Source organism: Acanthaster planci, linkage group LG04, assembly GCF_054643075.1.
Source record: "Acanthaster planci isolate LZ-2023a linkage group LG04, COTS_SCS, whole genome shotgun sequence".
Classification (NCBI taxonomy): domain Eukaryota; kingdom Metazoa; phylum Echinodermata; class Asteroidea; order Valvatida; family Acanthasteridae; genus Acanthaster; species Acanthaster planci.
In genome coordinates, this window is record NC_141780.1 from 20623769 (window position 1) to 20648143 (window position 24375).

Below are 24375 nucleotides of genomic sequence, written 5' to 3' on the forward strand. Positions count from 1 at the left end.
CAGAGTCTCGATTTGCGAATCTAACAAAACAGTGGTCACATTGCCGCAAACATTTGCCATCAGTGTACAAACAAGATCATGACAAATCACATCCCACGACTGAAAAGGTACCTATAAATATTGTTTTCACAAAAGTATTTTAATTAACAGACGTATGGGGGACGCATGTGGCACAAACTTTGCAACGTAGCTCTATGGCATGAAAATGTTCTCACGATCTAACCCGGGCTCTCCATTCCTCCGGATAAGTATCCTATATTTAATGCCATAACATGAGTGATACCCGAAATTTGCACAACTAAGTTACCTTGTCGAATGCTGTAGCAGATCTACAACTGTTTTTATTTTACCTTCAGCAAGTTTTAAAACAAAAATGGAAACAAATGGAGATTATATTGTCATTTGCACGACTACAGTGTATTAATGTATTTTACGTTGACGCACGCGCTAAATAAAACGCAAGTTTACTCTATACAAAGAATGTGGTGGCGCCCTAATTCCCCAATGAGCAAACCATGGTTAATTTCACCGATTCACGGTGGAAAGAGCAGCGTCTTCTTTCCAAATTTCTCTTCACTTTTCAGTAAAACATACAGACAGCTACATTGTAACAATCCTCCAAAAATCAAATTGGTTTTCACTCTCATGAAGGCCTCCTTGTTAATCTCCCTGGTGGAGAATTCAGGAGGAATTTCTACCAAGCTTAACACCGTTACTAGGCCACCCAATGCTAGGCCGCGTACGTAATTTACATGTACAGGTGTAGGCCTACGTGTTATCGCACACGTGTGGATGTACATGTGCACGTTCCGCATGAACGCGTTGTGAATGTTGTGAAATGGTGGTTGAGTCACTAGGAAATACAACCATAATAAAATCGTACTTCCGCGATATCTGTCGTGGACGTTGCAGAAGTTAATCAAACGTTTCTGCAATTTGCGAATTTACAGTATCATCATATCTTCTCCTACCTCCATGATCATATTCATAGGCCCGAGTTATTAGGCCGAATAACTTGGACTCTACAATACAAAGCGCTTTTTTTTTTAAACATTTGGACATGGGCGGCTATCGCTTGACCATGTCCAAATGTTAAAAAATCGCCCGGCGATTTGTAGAGTCCAAGTTACTAGCCCCTCTATGCATGCACGCATGGGCTTAAGCCCCACCTTAAATCGATACATGAGCGTGCAATTTGAAAACGGGAAATAGGCTTAATATTGTAACTTGTGGTCAGGTGGTTGTAGCAGCAGTCTGTGGAACCCTCTTTCTTGTGCTGGGTGAGTACACGTGAACTAAACTTCATACTATTAAAACAGACCTGTAAACTATTCACTAATTTTCTTCCAGAATGCCTGTTTTTTAAAAAGTGGTCAGGCCTATTTTGTACTTTGGAAGTTGTAGGCCTAGAAGGCCAAGCTATGAAGAAAAATGTATTTGATTGTAACATGACTTCCCAATTCCTAAGTCACTGACCATAAGCATTGGCATTGCCTATCTATACAAAGTTTCAGATTCCACTATGCGGCAGACAGTTGCGGTTCTGTGATTGCTCCATTGATGATAAAATTGACAGGAATGATGCTGAGTGAGCAGACGGACCATCGCTCGGATTTGGGCCCTGCAATCTTTATCAAATTTTTTTTTTTTCATTTGTTATTTACAGGACCACTACTTCTATTGTGTAGTGCTGGCGCTAAGCTTGGTTTGATCAAAAGGAACTGTTTCAGAGTTTTGCACGGTTCAACCCGCTTTGTTCTTGCATTGTGCCCCATGCAGTAGCTCAAATTAATTTGTCTTGCGTAATATGCAATATGGGCGTCTCACAATAATGCTCCTCCAAGAGTCTGCAATGCGTTGGCCAATTACAATGTGCGATATCTGTTGACCCTATGCACGTTTGGAAAGGGTCGACGATTTTGCGCATTGTGAATGGCCAAAGCATTGCAAACTCTTGGAGGCGCACTATTGTGAATCGCCCGTATTCAAGATTGGGATTTTATTCAGGCATTGTATAATAATGTTGCTTACACAAAACTCAGCTTTGTTTATAAAGATTGAATGTCAACCGTTGTCTCCCGGCACAGGCTGTTTTTGTGAGCACCATGGGTAAGGCACTCTCATCGTTTCCACAGAGGAGAAACTGGATAAGCGGAGGAATGGACGACAAAAACAAGTTGACCCTCGACCCCAGCAACACCTTGCAGAATCAGGTATTGGGCACTATCTACGGCAACTGCATTGGTGACGCCATTGGACTGATGACAGAGTTTCTCAGCAAAGACCAGGCGAGGAAGGTAAGAGAGCTTGGCTGGTAAAGTGTGCTTGTGATCAAGCCCTAGCCATTTCCTTATAAAGTATTGGACATCACAACATGAAGGGTCTTTTAAGTAGTCTTTGCTAATTTATGCTAATTTATGCATTCGGTAACCATTCCATTGGTGTTTAAAAATACCCCAAATGTGCATGCCTTTGCAAAAGAGTTGGACGGTGTTCAAGGCAAACTAGGAAGTTGGAGAGAGACGTCATTGATCCAAATGCTTGTACAGCACTCAATATTGTGAATGGTTTCCGTCACACCTTCCTTTGGAGTCAGAGCGGGGAGAGCTGTGTTACTTCATGTATTTCTAGAGCATTTCTGACCGAGTTTCTGTTTGTCTTCTGCGCAGTATTATGGTGGCAAGCACCTGGAGTATCCAATGAAAGAAATTGCGGCTGCTAAATTCTTTCATCAGATGGTCTTCCCAGAAGCCGATTGGACGGATGACAGTGATCAGATGATCTTGATCCTCCAATCACTGATGGACAACAATGGAAAGGTATGGTGGTGTGTGGCTTTTCTTCCAAAGCTGATCTTTGTCTCGGACATTGTCTTTGGCCTGTAGACCTGTAGCAGTGGGACAAAAGGTCTTTGATTTCACATCGTGTGGTTTCAAAAAAAGTGTCCAGCCTTTGCCAGAATAATTTAAGGAGTTGCATATCACCAGAGAGGTGTATAAGCAAACGTCAGACCAATCTCTTTACATAGGCAGCGGGACGAAATAAGACATGTTCGATTATTTTTTCACATCCGATTTCACCAGATCTAATGTCAACATAAAGGTGTGTGGGGCATAATGCATTTTTACCAGATGTATTGTTTATGGTATGTCAGATCTACAAAGAAAGTCACATAGTTAAAAATAGAAGCTGTGATAGAAACAGATATCATGTGACTGGCTGCCACATGACTAGTTAGCTTGTATTTAGTTGGTTATAAAGTGGCTGGTTATAAAACAGAACTGGGCATGTGTATGGATAAGGTTACCGTCTTCCACAATAGTTGACAATAATGTTATTGGTAATGCATTGGTTCTGGTGAACCTGGTCAAATTGTAAAGGTGTGTTGCGGGCTCTATCAGGCACGAGCTCAGTCCCTGTGTTTCTCTGCTCGCCCAGGCCAATGCTGTGGATTTCTCCAAGAAATTGCTGGAGTGGGTGAAGCATGGCTTTGCCGAGCTGGGAGATCCTTGCGGCATGGGGTTGGGCCAAACCACCTCCAAGGTGGTGCATCACGAGAACTTCACAACCGACCCTCATGAGGTGAGATGTCTGGATATGTTCGGGCTCACGCCAAAGGGGACACGCATGTATTCCATTCAGACTAGACAAAAATGTTCCGAGGTGGTAATGCAGTAGACTTATCTACCAACTGTTTAGATTTTTAGTCAGAACTGTTCAGATTTTCAATTTCTCAAAGGCTTAAAAATCAGGCTTCATATTTTCCAGGTTTTGGGAGAAAAATATCAATCTAAAAAGACGTCTTGCAAATCACCCCGCACTGTCTGGGAAGTTTGCTTGTCCCCACCACCACAATAGTACTACACACTGAGAAGGGTTTAGCTCCTGTGGTTGTGTCCAAATCACTTGACTGTTGCTTGAAATTACGCACAGGCATCTGGACCCAACCTGTTATCGCAGCCTGGCCCCAGGGCACTCAGGTTGCTTACACACTTCTTGTTCTGTTTTCTGACTTACCGATGTTGGCAGGTACGAACATGTAGCATGGTTCTTCCAGTCAGCTTTTCTGGCTTACAATCATTCTGTAATTGGCGCTAGCGCCGCGGGTTGAACTTGAAATAAAATGAAATAAAATTAAAAATGTGTCGGAGCACTGTGCTTTACAGTGGAGGTAGACAAACAGTTAGACCCTCAATGTTTTTGTGCCGTCGGATACCTTGTCCCTTGTAGGCAGCATTAAGTGTTTGGGAGAAAAGTAACCGTACTGTAGCACCAAATGGCGGAGTCATGAGAACCTCGATTGTAGGAGTCCACCAATATGATGACATCAGTCAAGTCATCGGCAACACCAAGGTCTTCTGTAAGGTGACCCATGCAGATCCTAGGTAAGTTTCTCGTACCAAATGATTTCTTCAACAAATGTTTGGTTCTTTGAGCCATTTCATAATGCGATACTCATTGTCAGAGCATTCAGAGACCACTTTTATCACTTTTTTTTTCTGATTTGGCTTTTTGATAGGTGTGTAGCATCCTGCGTTGCCGTGACGACAGCTATTTCTATGATGCTGCAAGGATTACATAAGACATCAAAAGGCCACTATGATGTCGCAAGAATCACCGAAGCATCTTTTAATTATGCTAAGGAGTGTCTGCTGCGAGATGACAAGGGGAACTTGGATGAAGAGCAGGTAACGATTGGAACTTTTCCCAAGCCTGCTCTTGTCCTTGTCAGGAGACAGTCTTGAGTAAACCCCTGGTGTCAACGATGCGGTGATAGCGATTGACACATATCACCAAATATGGTCATAACTTTTTTCCAAGGGGCCAACTTGGCAAAGATTTTTTGTAATCCCCACCCCAGGCATAGACCACAAGCCTGTAAACTCCAATTGGCCAGACCCCAACCACTGCCGAGTTAAAATTCTTGAAAGATTAGTCACCCCAAGGAGGCGAGATGGTCGCTATCAGGAACTGGATTTCTTTGTTTACAGACATGTGCTGACTGGTCGCGGCTTTTGGGTTGTGACCTGGTATTAATCGTACTTCCACAGCAAAATAATGAAATTTAGTTAGCGAGGGGACCTGGGGGATGTATTAGCTACCGTAAAAGAGTCGCACAGGTTCAGGCATGACCGGGAACTGACCCGGTGATCAGAATCTTTATGTGGAGAAAACAGTCTTCATTTTTGGACGTGGCTGCCCCAAGAAGTAAATTACCGTAATATCAAAGTGATTTCTTTGACTTGGTATCCGTTGCAGCAGTATGAGAAATTTGGAATTCTTGTGAAATGTTGTGCACATATGGAATCGCTATTTTCATTTGCAGTGCTCTGTACTCTCCTCTGGTAACAGAAATTGACTTGCCGTAAACTTTGCACCGTTTGGCTGAGAGCAAAGGCAGGTTTGCACTGAGTGCAAAATTTGTTGTCTCAAAACTTTCACAATGAAAGTTGCCCAAATCATGTCCAACTCCTGCAAACTTGCCATTTCTGAAAGTTCAGTGCTTGCATATGAGCCGGTCTGGAGAGTAGCTGTAGGCGATTCTCATTGCAGTACATCTCCAAGAAGTGGATGAGGAAAGGCCACTCAACAAATTTTGGTCATCAGGTGCTTGTGGGGAAATTTTTGAATTTTTCCTGATGTTTGCTTGTTTCAGTCGAAGATTCGAAGCGTATTTTGAGTATCAATATTCATGGAAAAATACCTTGGTTTTGTTGACCGTAAACTTGGAAAATGACCTCTCCGTGGCAATTTCTTGATGGTGCACTGTATTGTGAGTCGCCTGTAAGGAAACATTGTCTCACTTGTATGTTTTACTTGTTCAGGTCAGAGAGTTGCAGTTTCACATGAACGCGTCCTTGTCCGAGCTGGAGCTGGATGACCGGAAGAAGATTGGCTACACCTTCAAGTGTCTTGGCGCTGGGTTCTGGGCCCTGAGGCAGAGCAGTTTTAGAGATGCCATCGAGGCCATTACATTGGAGGTGAGAAAAACCACGCAAAAAGGTTTGCCCAGTCCTTGAAGACGAGTCTGAAGTCGCCAGCGCCACTTTTGAGTCTTAGTTTGTATTGGAAAAAGCAAGCTTTGTTTGCTGTTGTTGTGTATCGGTCAGTTTTGCATCCTTGTGAAAATGGACACCATGGACACCAAAATGTTGAGGGAGTGCTACATGCAAGATTCTTGTAGTGGCCAGTAACGCCAGCGGTTCCCAGCAACTTTGGTCTCTTTTTTCGCAGAGCAAGTCACAAACGTTGTGACCTCAGCTAGTTTCAAGATGTTCTGTAGGTGTCACAAATGCGAGCAAACAGGTGGCATCCTGTCCCCACTCCCCTAGAGGGTTTCCCAGTTAGGAGGCTCTAACTGAGAAAAGCACCACCTCTTTGGAGTTTTTTATTAGTTTGCACAGGTTATCTTGTGTCAACAAACTTGAGAGGCTAGTGGTTTGTACCTTTGTTGATATTGATTCTTATTTCCCCGGGGTCAGAATATGAGATTGAATCGTCATGAAAGGACTTAGATCAGGTTTTTGCACTCTGTGTTACCACTCTACAAACTTTGAATTGTGAAAAAAGACCAAAGCAAACCCTAGAACACTAACTACAATTTCATGGTTCGGTGCTTGAAAGCAGTGGTAGGTACTCTCTGCAGTTTGTTGGTTTTTGATTACGGATTACCAGTAATTTGTTTAGTGAAGGGATTAAGAGGATAAGAAGCTGGGAAAGGTGTGGAAATGTCAGCAACGACAAGACAGTGGAAATCTGGCCTGTCTCTCTAGTGAAGTGTTTCCCTCATGGAGAAAGAACAACAGGGTTCTTACCCACTAAACAAATGTGAGTCAGTAATCATGTCAGAAATGGAGAAAGTGTGGTGACAAAGTCAGAGTCAGGAAAGGATTAAAATTGTTTCTGGAGATGGCATTTTGACTAGTGGGGGATTTCTTAATCTTTCTTAATCTCTGCCGTGAGCCCCGAGCTGGACAATAGAGAGCGCAATTTCCCAACAATGGTGACTCTTTTGGTTGGAACTGCACTATACTGCTCACAAATGACTTTGAAATGCATGCGTTACTGACGCGTTCCTACCAGCAGAATGACCACTCCCGATCATCATGGTTCTTTTCAACCGATGAGGGGGTACTTCTGCTCAAGGTGAACAATGCACACATTATCATACTCTTGTATCGATGAAGGGGATTTCTTGCCTTCGGCCTTTGATGAAAGATGGAAAAATCGGTGCCAGTATACAAGATGTGCGGTCAAAAAATGATTGAGCATATTTACAGACGTGTGAAAGATCTGACTCACGGAACATAATCAACACTAGGCACATGCTTGGTAGCCCGTTTTGATCAAGCCGAGCTCTGCCGTAAATTTGCGAGTGAATACTAACCTCCACCACATTGGCTTTCGTTGAAGGACACAGACATTTTAAGAAAGTTGATACCCTGAGATGTCACTGTGTCGTTCATCTCTCATTTGGTTTAAATCTCTATCAATGGATGTCACCTTTGTAGGAAGCTTACAACTGTGTATACAGCACTAACAGGTGGGTGTGTCCGCAGTGTGCAAATGTTCTATACTCACACAGGTGTTGATCCAAATATGTTTGAAAGACAGCACAGCGGATGCTAGACAAAAATTCTAGTGCGTGTGGCAGTCTCTTGGATGTGATGTCGTTTGAGAGAGACCTGTACGGTGTCGAAAGTTCACGCCCAAGTGGGCTGTAGGCAGTGCATTGTACAGGGATGCCATGTATTATTTTTCTCTCTCCTTTAGGGCGGAGACGCAGACACCAATGGGGCGGTGGCAGGTGCTCTGCTGGGTTGCAAACTGGGATACTGCAAGCTGCCTTCGTCCTGGAAGAACGAGTTGAAACACAAGGAATGGCTGGATGATATCCTTGCAAGGTTGGAAAGAAACTTACCGAGATTTCTCTCTGTGTACACTTGCAGAGCCTATAGAGGGTTTTCATGTGATGTAACATGATGGGCAAAGGCATTTCAGGAAGTGTACTGTGTCTGCGGAGACACATGCATTTTAGTATCTGTGTATTTCTATTGGCAATTTCATGTACGTGAGAATGTTGAGAGACTTCCAAGGCGCGCTCGTTTCCGTGCACATCTGTATAAATTTGATGTTGGCTGTCAAAAATCACGTGACTTAAAATCCTCTATACAAGACACAATAATTCACTGAGGTTAAACCTAGATACTAGCTGGTCATTCAGTCTCTGGAATCAACAGTTTGGAACTGACAACAGCGTCTTTTTCAGGACCACCGTTAGCACAGCAAACGGGGTTGTTGTCCACATCAGCATTAAGTTATTTTGCAGTGTCAAAAGTACAGAATTTTACAACATAATTGCAACAATTTGATACAATATTCCCATCCAGATATTTTCAGTCTGGCATCATGACAGAGAGCTGCGGTACACCTGTTGATGGACCTGAGGTTGGTATCCGTCTCACCGGTGGAGAGCAGGATGACGCGGAGCAGGCAACCGCTCCCAAGACAGGAGGAGATTGCTCTTCAGCTACCGACACTACAAAAGATATGACCACTGAACTGTCGGCAGAGGTCAAAGTTCAGAGTGCAGACTTGTCTCCTGACCAACAAGCTTCTATCAGTAAATCTGAGGTCACGGCTGAAGGTCAGCAGGACCCTGAGGATCCCCACAGGTCAAAGGATCAACCTGAAGAGGCCTCGGAGGTCACAGCTGAAACTGAGGTCAGAGCCAGTGATCCTACAGAGGCTACACAGACTGGTGAATCTTCCGATGAGCTTCCTGAAACCAAACCGGAAGATCCTGCTTGTCAGTGAAACGGAGCCAAAGCCGAGAATCCAGTGACAACACTCAAGATTAAGTATCGAATGTCACAAACGAAAATGCAAAGAAAACTTTCTCCGTGTAGAATGCATTTAAGGAAATTTGGCTTGGCCTATAAATCAGGTGGCTGAGGCTTAGACTCATGCATCTATGGGAAGTGACAGCAGGCACTAGGCAGTGACTATAATTCAGATGGAGGGTAATCCCACACTCAGTAAGAGCAAATGAAAAGGGAATGACTGCCAAAACAACTTCTATTTGTCTATCAGTGCAATTAATTGTGACTAGATCATATGAATGAAAACAGATTTCCAGTCACACATTGTGGTATCGTAGCATTAGATTTAATTGTGGGCAATGCATATTCTTCTATAACTACATACATATACTTAGAGTCTAATGGTTTTTATACTGCGTATCAAATTGATAGAATCCTTGGAATTGATAGAGACAGTAATTTTTTTATTGATGTTTGTTGAAATTATGTTCGGCAGTGGATTTGTGTCAGTTCTGGTGCGTTCAGTGTCTGGGCCCAATTTTTCAGTCATTAATCAAAGAAAATGTGCTATGCGAAAGCATAGTACGAAGCTGAAGTAGGCAGAGAACCTCTGGTGGTGGAAGGAGAGGGGGAGGCAGTGCCCCCCTGCACTTTTTTGACTGGGCGGGCATGACCTCCCTGCACTTGTAGCAGGTTCTATAATGGGGCTTTACGGATCGGTTTGTTACTTAATGGCTGATGCTTGATGGTCTAACAGCTGGCCTTGCCCTTTTTGGCTGCCATTGAAGAGAACCAGCTGCAAGTAGTGCACATCACAAGGCATTTTGGCTGGTTAACCTCTCATTCCAGAGTCCGTCATTATTTGGCAAAGCACACCTCAGTTGTACTTTGCTGCTGTGTTCCCCACGTCTTTTATATTTGCTGTTTTCCATTGTAATAAGCCCATCCGTCAAGCTCACCCCATGTTGTTCCGAACAGTGGCGTAACTACATGGGGATGGGGGAATATGTGCCCCCAGTTTCCCCGTTTTTTTGAACTTTTGGAATGAACACAACCTTTGTACAAGTTGTAGTTCATTGACTCTTGGTGTCCCCCGCCCACCCCCCAAAAATGTGTGCACCCCTGGGTGCCCTCTAAAAATATCACCCTAGTTATGCCGCGATTCCAACCAGCCACAGCTTTGACTTAAGTCTGACTACGTGTGCATGTATTTATCACATGCAGCTAGAATCCTCAGTGTGAGATAGGAGAGTTACATAAAACTGCCACTTTGCACCATGAGCAAGGCACACTCGATGTGGTGTATTCAAGAGCAAACTAATTGAAGTATTTCCCATTTTTGTAAGTATTGGGACGATTTTTGGTTTGCACGCTTTGGCAGGGCAGTTAACAGAGTTGCCCTCAAAAACCACGTTTGAGCTCTAAGAAGTCACCAAAATTACTAGTGTGATTTATTTTTATCTTGCCAGAAACAGGTGTGTCCATGTATTTTTCCCCTTTCAAAAAACTTTAAATTGTAAAAAAGACAATTTTTTGCTTTCTGTGTAAGTAAATTTGATGGAATGCAACTCATAGCTTGACCAATTTATATCTGAATGTGTTAAACTGTGCTGAAAAGAACAAAAAAAAATCTGTGGTTTTTTTTTGGTTACTGGACAAAAGCCAGTCAGTAGAAGAGTGCTTGTAGGTTTGCAAGAACTAGCAAAAGGAAATAGCCACATGCATTTCTTATTTAGCGCAGCAAGAAGTCTTTTGAAATGAATCCTCGAAATATTTTTTCCTCATGCTGTACAAGAAATACAGAGTTTTTTGTCAAGCTAATTATTTAAAATATTTTGATACTGTAATAATGTCATTTTTTATTAATTTTGAGAGAAGTAGCCTACTATATAGGTGGATTAACCTCCATGCCTAAATTTCAGTTTCTCTTTGTGCACCTTTTTTATGTATGAGGTAGTGACTGATGTCTTTCAATCAGTCTGTATCACTTGGTGTCTTTTGACTGTCTGGGGTCAAAGTTGCGGGGAGAAAGTTGAAAAGAAGTTGTAGAAAATAAATATTGTTTAAAGCCATATAAAAAATATAGTTTTTCATCCATCCATATTTTAATGGCAGAGACTTTTTAATTGAAAGGAGCTTTAACTCTATCAGGTTTTAAACTTACATCAATTACTATATAAACATAATTAGAAACAAGTAAAGAAATTAAAAATAACTATGCGTAGTCATAATCAAATGGGAAGTTGCCTTGCTCTCTTTAAACAGTGCACCAGATGAAAACTACTTAGCGGCTGACATCCAATAACAGTTCATTTTTGTGGTAATAGAAAAATAATTTAAGATTTTCATTTACTTTTGGTGCTGTGTCTCTCGCCAGACGTATAGGGTCTGTGATAGGGGTCAATCTGTGAATTGGGGGTCTAAAAGTATGACCTTCAATCTGCATCCCAATTACACCTGACCTGGGTAATTTGGCATGGAAATATCAGTGAAATTATTTGTTTTGTTTGGCTGGTAATTTAGATTACCTTATCAATCATGGAAATGAAATTATGTGTTCTTAACTTACAAAACGTATGTCAGGTGTGACAGAAAAACAAAGTAATTGGACCCATATGTATGCTGTATGACCCATAGGCATATCTTCACCATGAAAGCCAAAAATGTCATCTGAAGTAACTTTGAGATTGTCAATTTAAAAAAAAAATACTAGACCTTAAATGAAAAGTCTTCTGCCATCTGTACAGTTGTATGTAGTCACCAGAGAGTAACAGTATCTTGAGTTTATGAATTTGCCAATATTTGTGGGAAAATATTCGGAAATTTTTGATTAAACATAATGATTAGCCATATTGTGAAACTAACTTGTGAATATTCTCAGAAAACTGTTGAAGAGTCAGAAGGTATTCGATCAGCATGTTGAACTTTTTTTCACGGCAAGGGCTGTAACGGGAGCTAGTAACTTTGTGCACTTTCTAGTAAAACCCTTTAACCCTGCAACCTGCAATGCCAGCCTGGTTGCATCCATGACCAAAATGACTGCCAAGTCTTGGACAAACTGCCAGTTTCAGTTGGTCCCGTGGAGTAGTCCCTTAATTGTCCTTTGTCCATTTGCACACGTTAACCCATCCGTCATTACAAAGAATGAAGTGAAGCCAGGAGGCACTATGGTAATATCACCTTGTGTTAAGTGAATTTTGTTATATTAATACATGCTTCAATCAATGCGTTGGTATTCACCATGACAGCAGATTTTATGACAGAAAATGCCTGTTTTCTGTGGGGTTCCTGGGAGCGCAGTGGATTACCAACCCTACAGTCCAGGGGGGGTGGTGATAGGCCTTGCGCAGAGTTCAGTTCACAAAGTCCCGATCTTGTAGTGCCATTGGTTGTTCAATCAACTTCAAGCATGCCGAACAACAAAGGCCGCAGCGGCTCAAAAAATATGCTTGTAAAAATTTTAATTATGTTGAAAATTCTTGCACGCCTTCTGGGCTGGTAAAGTGGAACCTCTTTCAAAGACCCGGAGGAGCATCTAGGCAAAAGATCGTACGGTGCCGCGTACCGGTACCAGCGCCCAATGCTATCTTTGATCCATTTTCTAACACGGTACACGCAGTAAGAGTGTTCGCTTTCTTCTTGTACTTGTATGTTTAAGGGATTTCTTTTCTGAAGGGCGCCCTCTGCAGCACAATCCTAATCGAGATCCACTCCAGGTTCAGCATGATTGGGCGTGAAGCTGTTTGGATCAGGGCAGCATGGGTGACAACGTGGGCGTGTCTGTGGGAGATAGTGCGCAGGAAATCTTGAAGTTGTTCCATCTGTGATAAATGATGGAGCAGGTTTTCCCAGCGTTTAGGTTGCAGAAACTCGGTAGCCTGCACAAAACATAAAGATCTGCGTTTCACGAGTGTTCCAGTTGGGCGCCCAAGTTCATAAATCGTCTCTAGCTCCCAAACCCGTCATTTTCCAGTTTTGAAAATAGCTACATAAAGTTGTGAATTCAAAACACATATGGACTTAGTTGTGCTTTTACTTTATTTTAGTTATTATTTCCGACAACTAAGTTTAAGAACACAATTGCTCATCTTCATCTCAAAACCAAAATTAGCTATCTTATTTACATGTGCAAAGCCAGGTGGATTAATTGTTCTTTTGTGACGAATTATCAAAGATACAATTGTCAATAAAAATATCTTGCATTTATTCAATGAAAAAGACATATTGCATCCAAAACCATTTCTTTATGGTTTCTTGTTTTGTAATTCTCTGGGTGTTTTGTACGGCGTGCCTTATGCAAGCTTTTCAGTGCATTTTGGGGGGTTTACCATCTCTTGAAGGACAATAGAAACTTTTGGGCTAGCACTTTTCAGTTTAGGCGCATTAAACAGCCCAATCATCAGCGGCGCATTTTTCGCGATATTGACCAATCACAACGCGTCCTCACAGCAGACGTACCAAATCCAAAATGGCCGGTACGGAGAAAACTGCAGGTGAGAATTCCGTACACGAGGATTTGTTTTATTTTATTGAAATGCTGCGAATGGAATTTTGTTCTGTTATGCATTTTGTGGGTATAGAATTAAGCAAATGTATGCACCGTGAAAATTGTCGGGCAGGGTGCTCTCTAAAGGGAATAATTTACGGCAGGCGTTAGCCAAGTCGGAGCAGAAGGTCTGTTTGTTGATCTCGTTCGGCAAACAATGGCAAACGCTGAGCAACGTGGATTTTCGCGATTGGAAGTGTTGAATGTTTAATGTTTGATGGTCATCAGTAACTCGATCCTAGTCGTTAGAGGGGGCGATGTAAATTTGATGTCTTTTCAAAGTATTGCAAATTGTGATGTGAAGCTTATCAACATTATCAGCCGTGTCAGTTGTTCAGAAACAGTAGCCAAACAAAATGACAAACATGCATTGATGCAACATGTGCAATTGCAAAGGTTTTTGCATCATCAATGTCAGACATTGCTTGAGTTTTATCATGATGAATAAGCCTAGAGTCAGATGATGTTTAAATTCATACTCCTTAACGGTCTTGAAGCGGGTGTGATGTTTCTTGTGTGTGACCTGTTTGTCAGGCATGTCTTGCCTGTCCGGAGATCGAGAGTGAATCATGGAAATTCAGGGAAAAATTGTGAATATAGGCCTAGTCTTGATAGTTATTAGTTTTGATTGAACATTCCATTTTGTCTTTCATATTTTGGTCATCGTGTACCTTTGTGTTCTGAGCCATTCTTGAGAAGAGTTCTAATTACGGACACCACCAAGTTTTCCCTGCAGTGACTTGTTAGCCATCTGAATGTATTCAACTACACGTACATGTATCCTTAAGTTAAAAGTCAAACTGTGAAAATATTGAGATACATGTAATGTTTTCACTGAGAAAATACCAAGAAATTTCCTGACTATTCTCAGAGGATTTACACACAGGCAGTCAAGCAGTTCAGTATATGGAACTCCTTCCCCGATTTCTAGTCGCATGCATGCCTCCTATCCTCACGGGCAAAAACTGTTGATATTTGAGAGACCCCTAGGTAAGGTTGGGATGTTTACACGTTTAAACGTAAATGAAAAAATATCCAAATCTGTGTACAGATTGTCCCAAACTTTTGAATGGAACCGCCTCTTTTAGAGATTTCACGTTTTGATTGCTGCAATCTGGCATTCATTTTTATTAAATGTAAACAATGCTTGTAAAACTGCTCGGACATATCAAAGGAATACCATGGATTCATAACCGGAACTTTGTGTCAACTATTAACATTGTATACAATTAGTTGCATTTAAAGTTTTCAATGACACCGTGGTTAGGGTGGACGCTTACATGTTAAACTGTACGGGAAAGTTTTCTAAACATTTTTCAAATTAAGCATAAATTCCCGACCTTACTCCAATGTCATTTACGATGAGACCCAAATTTATAAAACCCTAAAAGCCAAGTAAAAAATAAACCTATCATTAAGGTTGTGAAAATGGGAGGAGGCAAAATGTTTTATGTTTAAGCTTTGCTGTTAAGATTTGTTAACTTTTGATGTTCATTTTTAACAAATACCGTAATTTTTCGGGGCGTTCATTACCATTAGCACCCTGTTCCTAAAATAAGGAAAATGAAGTCTACTTTTTCAAACTAACTGACATTCAGACCTTGAGGATCTATTCCTTAATCCTAGTAGCTCTAGTTTTGGTGAATTTTGACAAAATTTAAGCAAGAAAACCAGAACTTTTTTACCTGATTTCAGTGAAAGACATCTGCATCACGCCATTTTTGTTTCATGTCTCGTTACTCGACCCAGCCATTGTGGATATTCTGAATTTCATAAAAGAAACTTTTATGGTTCCAGGTCAAGGAACCAGACTACATGTGCGGATTCGTCTTCTTTCATAGGTCTTCGTCATGTCATTTTATGCTGCCATTTTACCCCATAATTTCCCTTATGAACCAAAGCCCTTTCATCTTTTCTTTCTGATATGAAAAAGAACATCACCACCAACTTATCCTGATAAGTTGTTTAAAAAATAAAGACCTTGTGTCCTTATTATATGAACAGGGTGCTACTAGTAATGAATACCATTTTTGGCAAGCTGCAAAGCAAGTGCGAGTCTATGTAATACTGATTTCTGTCTTCTGTCCGTCCGTCAGTGGGTGTGTCCATCCGTCCCTCCATCCGGCCGTCCTTAAATGTTAAAGTTTTCCTTGCAGGTCCATAGATGTTAAAATGTGCCATTGAGTGCTTGGTTGCTTCTTCTTGGAATTCCATCAGTATTTAAATAGTCTCCTATGGCATTAATGCTTAGAAACGTATGAATTTAATGAAAAAATTATAAAAGTTGAATGTTAAAGTTTTGAGTTGTATTGTGTACTTGCCTTGTAGTACATACAGTACATATGTACTGAGCACTCCTGTAATACAAATGTACATGTACAGCATGTGGGGAAAATGTAAGGGACGGGGGAGGGGGAATTCCAAGTGACAGATTAGGATGTTTGTTGGGGGAGGGGTACCTGTAGGAGGAGGATCATGGGGACAAGGTACATGTTTGTAGAAAGTGGATGAAATGCTGGATAAGGTTGGTGTAATGGTTGGGCTGGATTAGTAGGATGATGGGACAGCCAGAGTAAGAAGTGAAGGGAATGATTGGGAAGGGGTGGAGTAGGAGATGGATAGGATGATGGGGAGGGGGAAGAGTAGGAGATGGATAGGATGGTGGGGAGGGGGTGGAGTAGGAGATGGATAGGATGATGGGGAGGGGGCAGAGTAGGAGATGGATAGGATGATGGGGAGGGGGCGGAGTAGGACATGGATAGGATGATGGGGAGGGGGCGGAGTAGGAGATGGATAGGATGATGGGGAGGGGGAAGAGTAGGAAATGGATAGGATGATGGGGAGGGGGCGGAGTAGGAGATGGATAGGATGATGGGGAGGGGGAAGAGTAGGAGATGGATAGGATGGTGGGGAGGGGGCGGAGTAGGAGATGGATAGGATGATGGGGAGGGGGAAGAGTAGGAAATGGATAGGATGATGGGGAGGGGGCGGAGTAGGAGATGGATAGGATGATGGGGAGGGGGAAGAGTAGGAGATGGATAGGATAATGGAGGGGGGGAAGAGTAGGAGATGGATAGGATGGTGGGGAGGGGGCGGAGTAGGAGATGGATAGGATGAAGGGGAGGGGGCGGAGTAGGAGATGGATAGGATGATGGGGAGGGGGAAGAGTAGGAGATGGATAGGATGATGGAGAGGGGGAAGAGTAGGAGATGGATAGGATGATGGGGAGGGGACGGAGTAGGAGATGGATAGGATGATGGGGAGGGGGCAGAGTAGGAAATGGAGAAGATGATGGGGAGGGGTCCAGAGTAAGAGATAGATAGGATGATGGAGAGGGGTCCAGAGTAAGAGATAGATAGGATGATGGAGAGGGGTTCCGAGTAAGAGATGGATAGGATGATGGGGAGGGGGCGGAGTAGGAAATGGATGGGATGATGGAGAGGGGTCCAGAGTAAGAGATAGATAGGATGATGGGGAGGGGGCAGAGTAGGAGATGGATAGGATGATGGGGAGGGGGCGGAGTAGAACATGGATAGGATGATGGGGAGGGGGCGGAGTAGGAGATGGATAGGATGATGGGGAGGGGGCGGAGTAGGAAATGGATGGGATGATGGAGAGGGGTCCAGAGTAAGAGATAGATAGGATGATGGAGAGAGGTTCCGAGTAAGAGATGGATAGGATGATGGGGAGGGGGCGGAGTAGGAAATGGATGGGATGATGGAGAGGGGTCCAGAGTAAGAGATAGATAGGATGATGGGGAGGGGGCGGAGTAGGAAATGGATGGGATGATGGAGAGGGGTCCAGAGTAAGAGATAGATAGGATGATGGAGAGAGGTTCCGAGTAAGAGATGGATAGGATGATGGGGAGGGGTTGGAGTAGGAGATGGATAGGATGATGGGGAGGGGGCGGAGTAGGAGATGGATAGGATGATGGGGAGGGGGCGGAGTAGGAGATGGATAGGATGATGGGGAGGGGGCGGAGTAGGAGATGGATAGGATGATGGGGAAGGGGCGGTGTATGAGATGGATAGGACGATGGGCATGGGCATGTCTTATTGTAAAAACCCTGTGGGGTCACAAAATATTAATGAGCTTGTGCAGATTTATATCGTGAGTGTGAGCGCATTTGACCACCGAGCGATGATGTGTCACCGTGATTTTCGGAATGGCCACCGCCGGGCATGTGCGCACTGTGGCCGCTCAACATAGCGTCCGCGTGCGGAAGCCTTACATGTGCCGCCGTATGTGGGCCGATATGGACTTACGTGATTTTTGTCTATGGTGTCATGAGTTCATGGTTATCACCAAACACTGGCTGTTTTACTGTGTTTTTCAAGAAAAATAAGTATTTTTATATTTACTACGGCAAAAGGACTAACTCCCATAATATGGGTACTTGGTTCCTACACCTATTAGGGAGTGCAGTACTCTCCCTCTCATGAAGAAGAGTACGATACAAAACAATACTGAGGGCAAAAGAGTACTGCTCTCTACTCCTCTAAGCAACGAAGTGGTTATTGTACTCATGGCTCGAAGAAAATTATCTAAACCCCTGCCAACTGATAGCTCCTTAGCTGCATGTCCAATGTTGGTATCACATTTTTTCTCTGTCGTGTAGGTACAAAGCCAGAAGTCCCCCCAAAGGAGTACGAGGTTGAGAGAATTCAAGAATTTACCAAGGATGACGACGTAAGTTCCTCTGTAATCTGAGCTGTGTGATATTGTACATAGCCATCTTGCACGGGAGCAGTAACTGAATGCCCTTGATGTTGAATGCAGTTGCTGTTGTATACGTACATTTACATTGGCATGCAAAACTATTTATGCATCAGTGGTTGCATTTTCAGATTGAAAATTCCTATAAAAATATCATGATTGTTGAATAAACTTCCAAACCTGTGTATTGTCTTTTTATTTTTTGTCAGTGATATTCATGTATCAAACAGCCAACACCCTCTCCTTCTTGGGGAGAACGTGTCCACTTGCAAAACCTTTCCACGACAATGTTACACGGTCATTTTGAATTACCTTATTACACAGGCCTCAAATTTGCACAAGTAAACCTTACTTGCATTCATCGAAATGATGGAGTGTGGGGCGCAGGTCGAAGACTGCAAATGTGGAAATGTACTGTATGTAATTTGTCTTTGTGTTTGTGTGCTCTGGCCAGCACCACACTGAGGAGACAGATTTCTCTTAGGAAATTCTAGACTGGACTGTGGATGGACTTGATATTGTGTCCCTGTGATAATAATTCAACAGTTGTGTAGTTGCCACAACTATGGAACAAGTATTTGTGTGTGTTGTGATAATCCACTCTGTGGATGCCTTGTCACAGGTATGGTAAGGAGTTTCTTAATCTTGAGACTAATACGCGTATATTTTGATCTTTGTTGACGAATTGATTAGTGTATGAATTAGTTGAATTCCCTTGTTGACTTATCAAATCAAGTTGAAATGCTCTTGAAATTCTCTACTGAATATTAAATTTGGCAGGGTGTGTCGTGGTACTTTGTGAAGTGGCTGGGCTACCCGTCGAGTGAGAACACATGGGAACCACTGAGTAACTTGGGCAACTGCAGGAAAATCATCAGGAAGTTCCACAAGCAAGAGAAGCGGGAGAAGCTGAACCGGCAGGAGTTCAAACGTAAGCGAGAGCTCTCAGGTGAGGCCATCCACTCTGTGCCCAACAAGAAGCCCAAGACCGTGGGCCTGGAGAGGGCCATCTCGCCGGTGGACCTGTCCAACCAGCGCAGGAACGTGCAGCGTGCCCTGAGGAGGTGGCGGGCCCAGCTGAACAAGGTGTGCACGGACAACGCCGTCATTCTCGTGGAGAACCGCGTGGACCTGGAGGGCCCGCCCAAAGACTTCACCTATATCAATGACTATAAGCCGGGGCCGGGCATAGTCATCCCCACTGACCCCTTGGTCGGTTGCGAGTGCGAGGACTGCAGCAGCGAGTCCAACTGCTGCGCGCAGAAGAGCGGGGCGCCCTTTGCCTACAGCAAGTTTGGTCGCATCAAGGTGCCGCCCGGCAAGCCTGTCTACGAGTGCAACATCAGGTGCAAATGCGGTCCCAAGTGCCCGAACCGCGTCGTGCAGTACGGCAGGCAGGTTGATGTCGCCATCTTTAGGACATCCAACGGGTGTGGTTGGGGAGTCAAGACGCTCAAATCCATCAAGAAAAATGCATTTGTCATGGAGTATGTCGGAGAGGTGGGTGCATGCACATGGTGCAAGACAGGCTTGCAATAGTGGAGCCCTGCTGTAGCATCTGCCGTTTTAACATTGCCTGTAACTTTGAAATTCAGTGCTGAAGGCATCTGTGTGGCATAACAACTCTTCCCCATGTGTTTTCTCTGAAAAAGATTTGATAATACTGCTTTCTTTCCTGTCCAGTGCCGCAGTAGACAAAAACACAGTGGAAAATCCAGCATGGCTAAGAGTTGTTCTTCTGCCTTTTTTACCGTTCCACCGACGTGTAGACATGTACATGTATTCATATTGTATTCTCATTGCGGTCCGAGAGTTGCAAAGAAATTACAAAGTTGCTCAGGTGTCCCTGACAGAAAGCCAAATTAATATCAGTGATTTCATAATCCTTACCTATTAACAGTTCAATTAGGTGTCCATACTTGAAACTAATTGGATTGACACCTGTTCTCCATCACTTGAATGTAACCTTTTTCCCCCGTGTCATTTTGTTCACCATCAGGTTATAACCAATGAAGAAGCTGAGAGACGAGGTCAGATCTATGACGCCAATGGCCGGACCTACCTGTTTGACTTGGACTACAATGATGGAGATTGCCCCTTCACCGTGGATGCGGGTCGCTATGGCAACGTCTCCCACTTTGTCAACCATTCGGTAAGTAAGTGGAGGAGGTCATGTTGGGGATGTTGCATGCTTTGGATGAGGTGAACAGAATGACCAAAACAGAAAGTATTTGACGGTATTTTAAATGATGGGTTTCTGTCACCTGTGACGGCAGGATTCGGCTGTGAACCCTTGCGTTTTCCCAAGCTGGATAAGTCTGCTCATTTCTGCACTGCAGAGTACAAGTTCTGATGAGATTCTTCCAAAGACCCCTCCAGCCAATTGACCTTGAGGAAACCAGTTCTGGTTATACTGTATGCCATGCTGAAAAATATCTGTGAAAAGTCAACAGTTACTTGTTGCCAAAATGTTTGTCATCAAATTTGGTGCCTCAAACACAGTGCAATCTTGGGGGATGTCCAGAGTTTTTTTTAACCCAACCATGTTTTGTTTGACAGTATTGTTCATCAGTATATTTTTCGTAAGGCACAAATCAAAACCCACAAAAATGAGGCAGCACTGCATATTCTCGTTCTTTTTACTGCCCTGTACCATTTCCTTCCTTGTCAACCAGATATTTCTTGATTGATTGGTTTATTGATAACATACAAAGTGAAAAAATGTACCACAGAGTTGAAATCATTTTGATTGCTCATAAAAAGACACTTGTTACAAACAGAGCTTAACTCGTAAAATCCCAGTAAATGACACCAAGAAGGATATGCACTACTAATGAAAATGAACAATTGCGTTTAGATTTCTTTTTTGTTGGCCCCCATTGAGTAGTCTCCGTGGCTGATCATCTGAAAAAGCTCATTAGTAGGATGAAAAGCACCTGCAGTGATTGCCAACATGTTCCATGATATGTTGCACAACTTCACTGCTGTTTATCCTCATTTCACGCTGTTCTTCCCCCCTCCCCCCCGCACCCCTGTCCTTCTATTTACCGTTGTGTTGAACTTCTCCCTGCCCAGTGTGATCCCAACCTGGTCGTGTACGGTGTCTGGGTCAACACCCTGGACCCAAGACTACCCAGGATAGCGCTGTTTGCCAGCAGGGACATCAAGGAAGGAGAGGAGCTTAGCTTTGACTACCAGATGACAGGTAAATTGTCCCTCGCTGTCATTTTTCCCCCCAACCCCCACTATCGAGAGCGTCGGTCGTAGGTGGGGGGGTGTCAGTTGTAGAGGAAATCCTGCATTGGTAAAAAGGAACGTTTCCATGTGTGAACCTGTCCTGACATGTCGCAAGGTTGGAGTAACACAGTCTAATGCTGCTATGCACTGAACAATCGGATACGACGAACATAACTCTTGGCTCTGGAATTTTTGGTTCTCTTTTACCGAATTTGCTACATGTACTTGGAATTGATGAATAATGACTTGCAAGTTGGGAAAATCCTACTCGCAGAGGAGCAACAGCCAACATGCTGCAGCCGCGTAAACCGCCGGCTGCCAAATACATGCGTGCTACACAGGTGGCGCTGATTCAGAAAATCTTGCTTTGTGTTACCGCTACAGAGACAAAATCAAACAGTAACTACCTCATATATTGCTTTCCCTATTTTCACAGGTGAGCTCAACACTTCAGGGTCAGCCTCCAAGCTTCAACCCATTCGATGCAGATGTGGTGCCAAAAATTGCAGAGATTTCCTATTCTAACCCCCCCCCAAGAGAGTATTGAATAAAAGAACTAGTGAATCATTTTCAGTTTAGGCATGACATGTTATTCAAAACAACTGACCTCACTTGTTCTATGATAGCACAGGCTTGATGTTCCAAGAGAGTTTTTATGAATGTAAAAAAGTTTGTAACGTTTGCTGGAAGGGATACTCGTATTATCCTGGATTGAGTTGTTAAAGCAGTGCTCGTGGGTTTGAGTACACAGTATTCAGAGGACTCAAGTCGGTCGCCCACAGTGACAAAGGGGATTTCTAAATGTATTTGGGTCAGGTTGGGGAGATCACAGCGGAACCGTTCGAGAGACTGAGGATACATGCGCGTACTGAGACAAGTGGGAAGAGGGAAAGAAATGAAGAGAGTTGGTGTTGGCTTGGCCCGATGGAGCCAAGGCTGTTCCGATTTCACAAAATCTGCTTCTGTAGCGGAATACCTTGACTAATTTCAAGGCTTTGCAGCAGTAGCTGGGGGACAGATTGTGTAAACTGTTTTAATGCTTTTAAATATTTTTTTTTCTTCTTGTCGTTGTAGTGTACTGTGAAGGATTATCAGGTGGAATGAATCTTTTTCCTTTGGGCTCTTGAGCTGTGTGAGGGCAGGAAGATGCAACTGTATTTCTAACAGACTTTCATAATCTGCTTTCTTACCATAAATGATATCCTGTACTCTTTGAATATTGTTTGTTCTTCCATTTGGAGCGCCGTGTTATACTGAGGCTTGATACTCTTGATTCTGTTGAGAATGATCAGCACGTCAAGCTTCTGCGAAAACCACTGATGCAGTCTGTCGTGTAAATGGCATCTTGCACCTCATTTTTGTCTCAAGCCGACAAAAGTGGAACATGTGTGTCAGAAATTAAGGGCATGCCCCGTGAAAGGTTTGGCTTGGCGACCCAAACCAGAAACATGTTTCAGCTTTGGTCGTTAGATGTTTTCATGACTTCAGCTGGGCCTGTTTAACGTCATAGTTCTAACCAAAGGAGAGCCGAAGGTTGGAGTTGTTTTATTGCCAGTTCAGAATGGCAGAAACAAGCAGACAAGTTTGGGTCATCTTGGATAAGTGAATTTAACATTCACAAAATTTGTTGTTACTTGTAGTAGATCAAAAGACGTACTTCTATATCGTGCAAAGAGATAGCAGGACTGGTAAAAAACATGCTGAATATGGAGTGAAAATAACATTATCAACAAGGTCATCTGCAACCCTGGACTTTGTCTCTGTCGGAAGGCGTAACCGTTTTTGCTTCTATATTTTTGTGGACCAAAATGGACCTGGTTATTTCTTTGACGTCACAAACATGTTTCTGGTTGGGGGTTGCGAAAACACTCCCCTGTGAACATGCAACCTCTGGTGTCTAATAGAAAAGCTTACACAAGTCAAAGTTAATGCTATGGCAATTTAATTTCTTGCAGAAATAGTCAAACTTAAATCTTTTTAAACATACTGGCATGATGCAATGAAACAGTTGTTAACTTTGATGAAGGAGATGGGATTCTTGTTTACCGCATAATAAACAGTACATGGCACCCTTGGTTTCACCTGGGGTGCTGTGTCTTTCAGGGCGTAAAAAATGCTACATCCCGTGTTGTAGCTTCAAGTCAGCACTTGAAAACTATAAGTCAAACGGGGTTAAATACCCTCAGGAAATAGCAAAGTGCTCCAACTTGGAACAGGATGTAGCACTCGTGTACAAACTTAGTGACATCAAAAATAGACACATTTTTTATAATCTCTCTCTTTGATGCAGGATGCGTGGTTTGAGTAGACTGCATTCAAGAGTATTTGTTCAGAAATATTTTTGTTTCTTCCTCTCAACAAAAGGCTTCGTGTCGGGAGACAGTGGTTCAGAATAACAGGTCAGGGCTTCATGTGAACAAAATATCCCGGTAGTTGTAGACAATTTTTTTTTTTTCATTTAAATTTTCTGTTCTGTACCATAATGCAGCCCCTTATATACATTTATCTATAAAACTTAACATTTCATGTTTTACAGGGATAATGAACATTTAGGATTTTTCTAACCGAAAGGACCTACGCGACAAATTCCACATGTAAAGATTTCAGAAGTCATATTCTTATTAATAAAAGAAAAATAAGATTAATAAAAGAAAAACATACATGGACACTCATTTTGACTCAGGTTTTGCACTTTTTTCCATCATGATAAAACTGTACCTGACTTTCGCGGGTGCTTTATGGCAATGTCAGTTTGGTTTTTTGATGTACATCTGGTTTTTTTGTTCACAGTGAATCTAATTTGACATTGTTCATGAACTAGCTAGTGATAAATGAGCAAATAGATGTGATGCTATGCATCAACAGAAAGGAAAAAATTGGAATGGAAAGTAGGAATTTAACCTCATGATAGGAAAATGTGTTCTGCCTGCGACATCACTTTGACTATTCAGCTCACATGTGGACATTTGAATTGGTGGTAAAATAAAATCACATGACTTTTAGAATTCTGGCACGAGACTGAAAGTGAGGTTGTGTGGGATGCATTCATTTTAA

General features: G+C 42.8%; 2 protein-coding genes across 10 annotated transcripts; both read left to right on the forward strand.

Moving 5' to 3' along the window:
• The first annotated feature begins 491 nt into the window (after positions 1–491).
• On the forward strand, positions 492–11682 carry LOC110986914 (uncharacterized). 9 transcript variants are annotated; one of them, XM_022249218.2, is made up of 10 exons: positions 492–583; positions 1238–1280; positions 2088–2297; positions 2670–2819; positions 3439–3582; positions 4231–4385; positions 4520–4688; positions 5826–5981; positions 7774–7904; positions 8391–11682. In XM_022249218.2, the coding sequence occupies exons 3-10, from the start codon at positions 2106–2108 to the stop codon at positions 8815–8817; spliced, it is 1524 nt and encodes a 507-aa protein (XP_022104910.2). In that variant the 5' UTR covers positions 492–583; positions 1238–1280; positions 2088–2105; the 3' UTR covers positions 8818–11682. The 9 variants fall into 9 exon arrangements, with proteins under 9 accessions (XP_022104910.2, XP_022104919.2, XP_022104912.2 ...); XM_022249220.2 differs by lacking the exon at positions 492–583 and adding an exon at positions 612–739; XM_022249222.2 differs by lacking the exon at positions 492–583 and adding an exon at positions 823–841.
• A 1574-nt stretch (positions 11683–13256) lies between these two features.
• Positions 13257–23993, forward strand: LOC110984041 (histone-lysine N-methyltransferase SUV39H2-like). The gene is made up of 6 exons (XM_087135510.1): positions 13257–13315; positions 17987–18057; positions 18865–19584; positions 20084–20236; positions 21160–21289; positions 21758–23993. Exons 1-6 carry the CDS (start codon positions 13291–13293, stop codon positions 21844–21846), a joined length of 1188 nt encoding a protein of 395 aa, XP_086991636.1. The 5' UTR covers positions 13257–13290; the 3' UTR covers positions 21847–23993.
• The last annotated feature ends 382 nt before the right edge of the window (positions 23994–24375 follow it).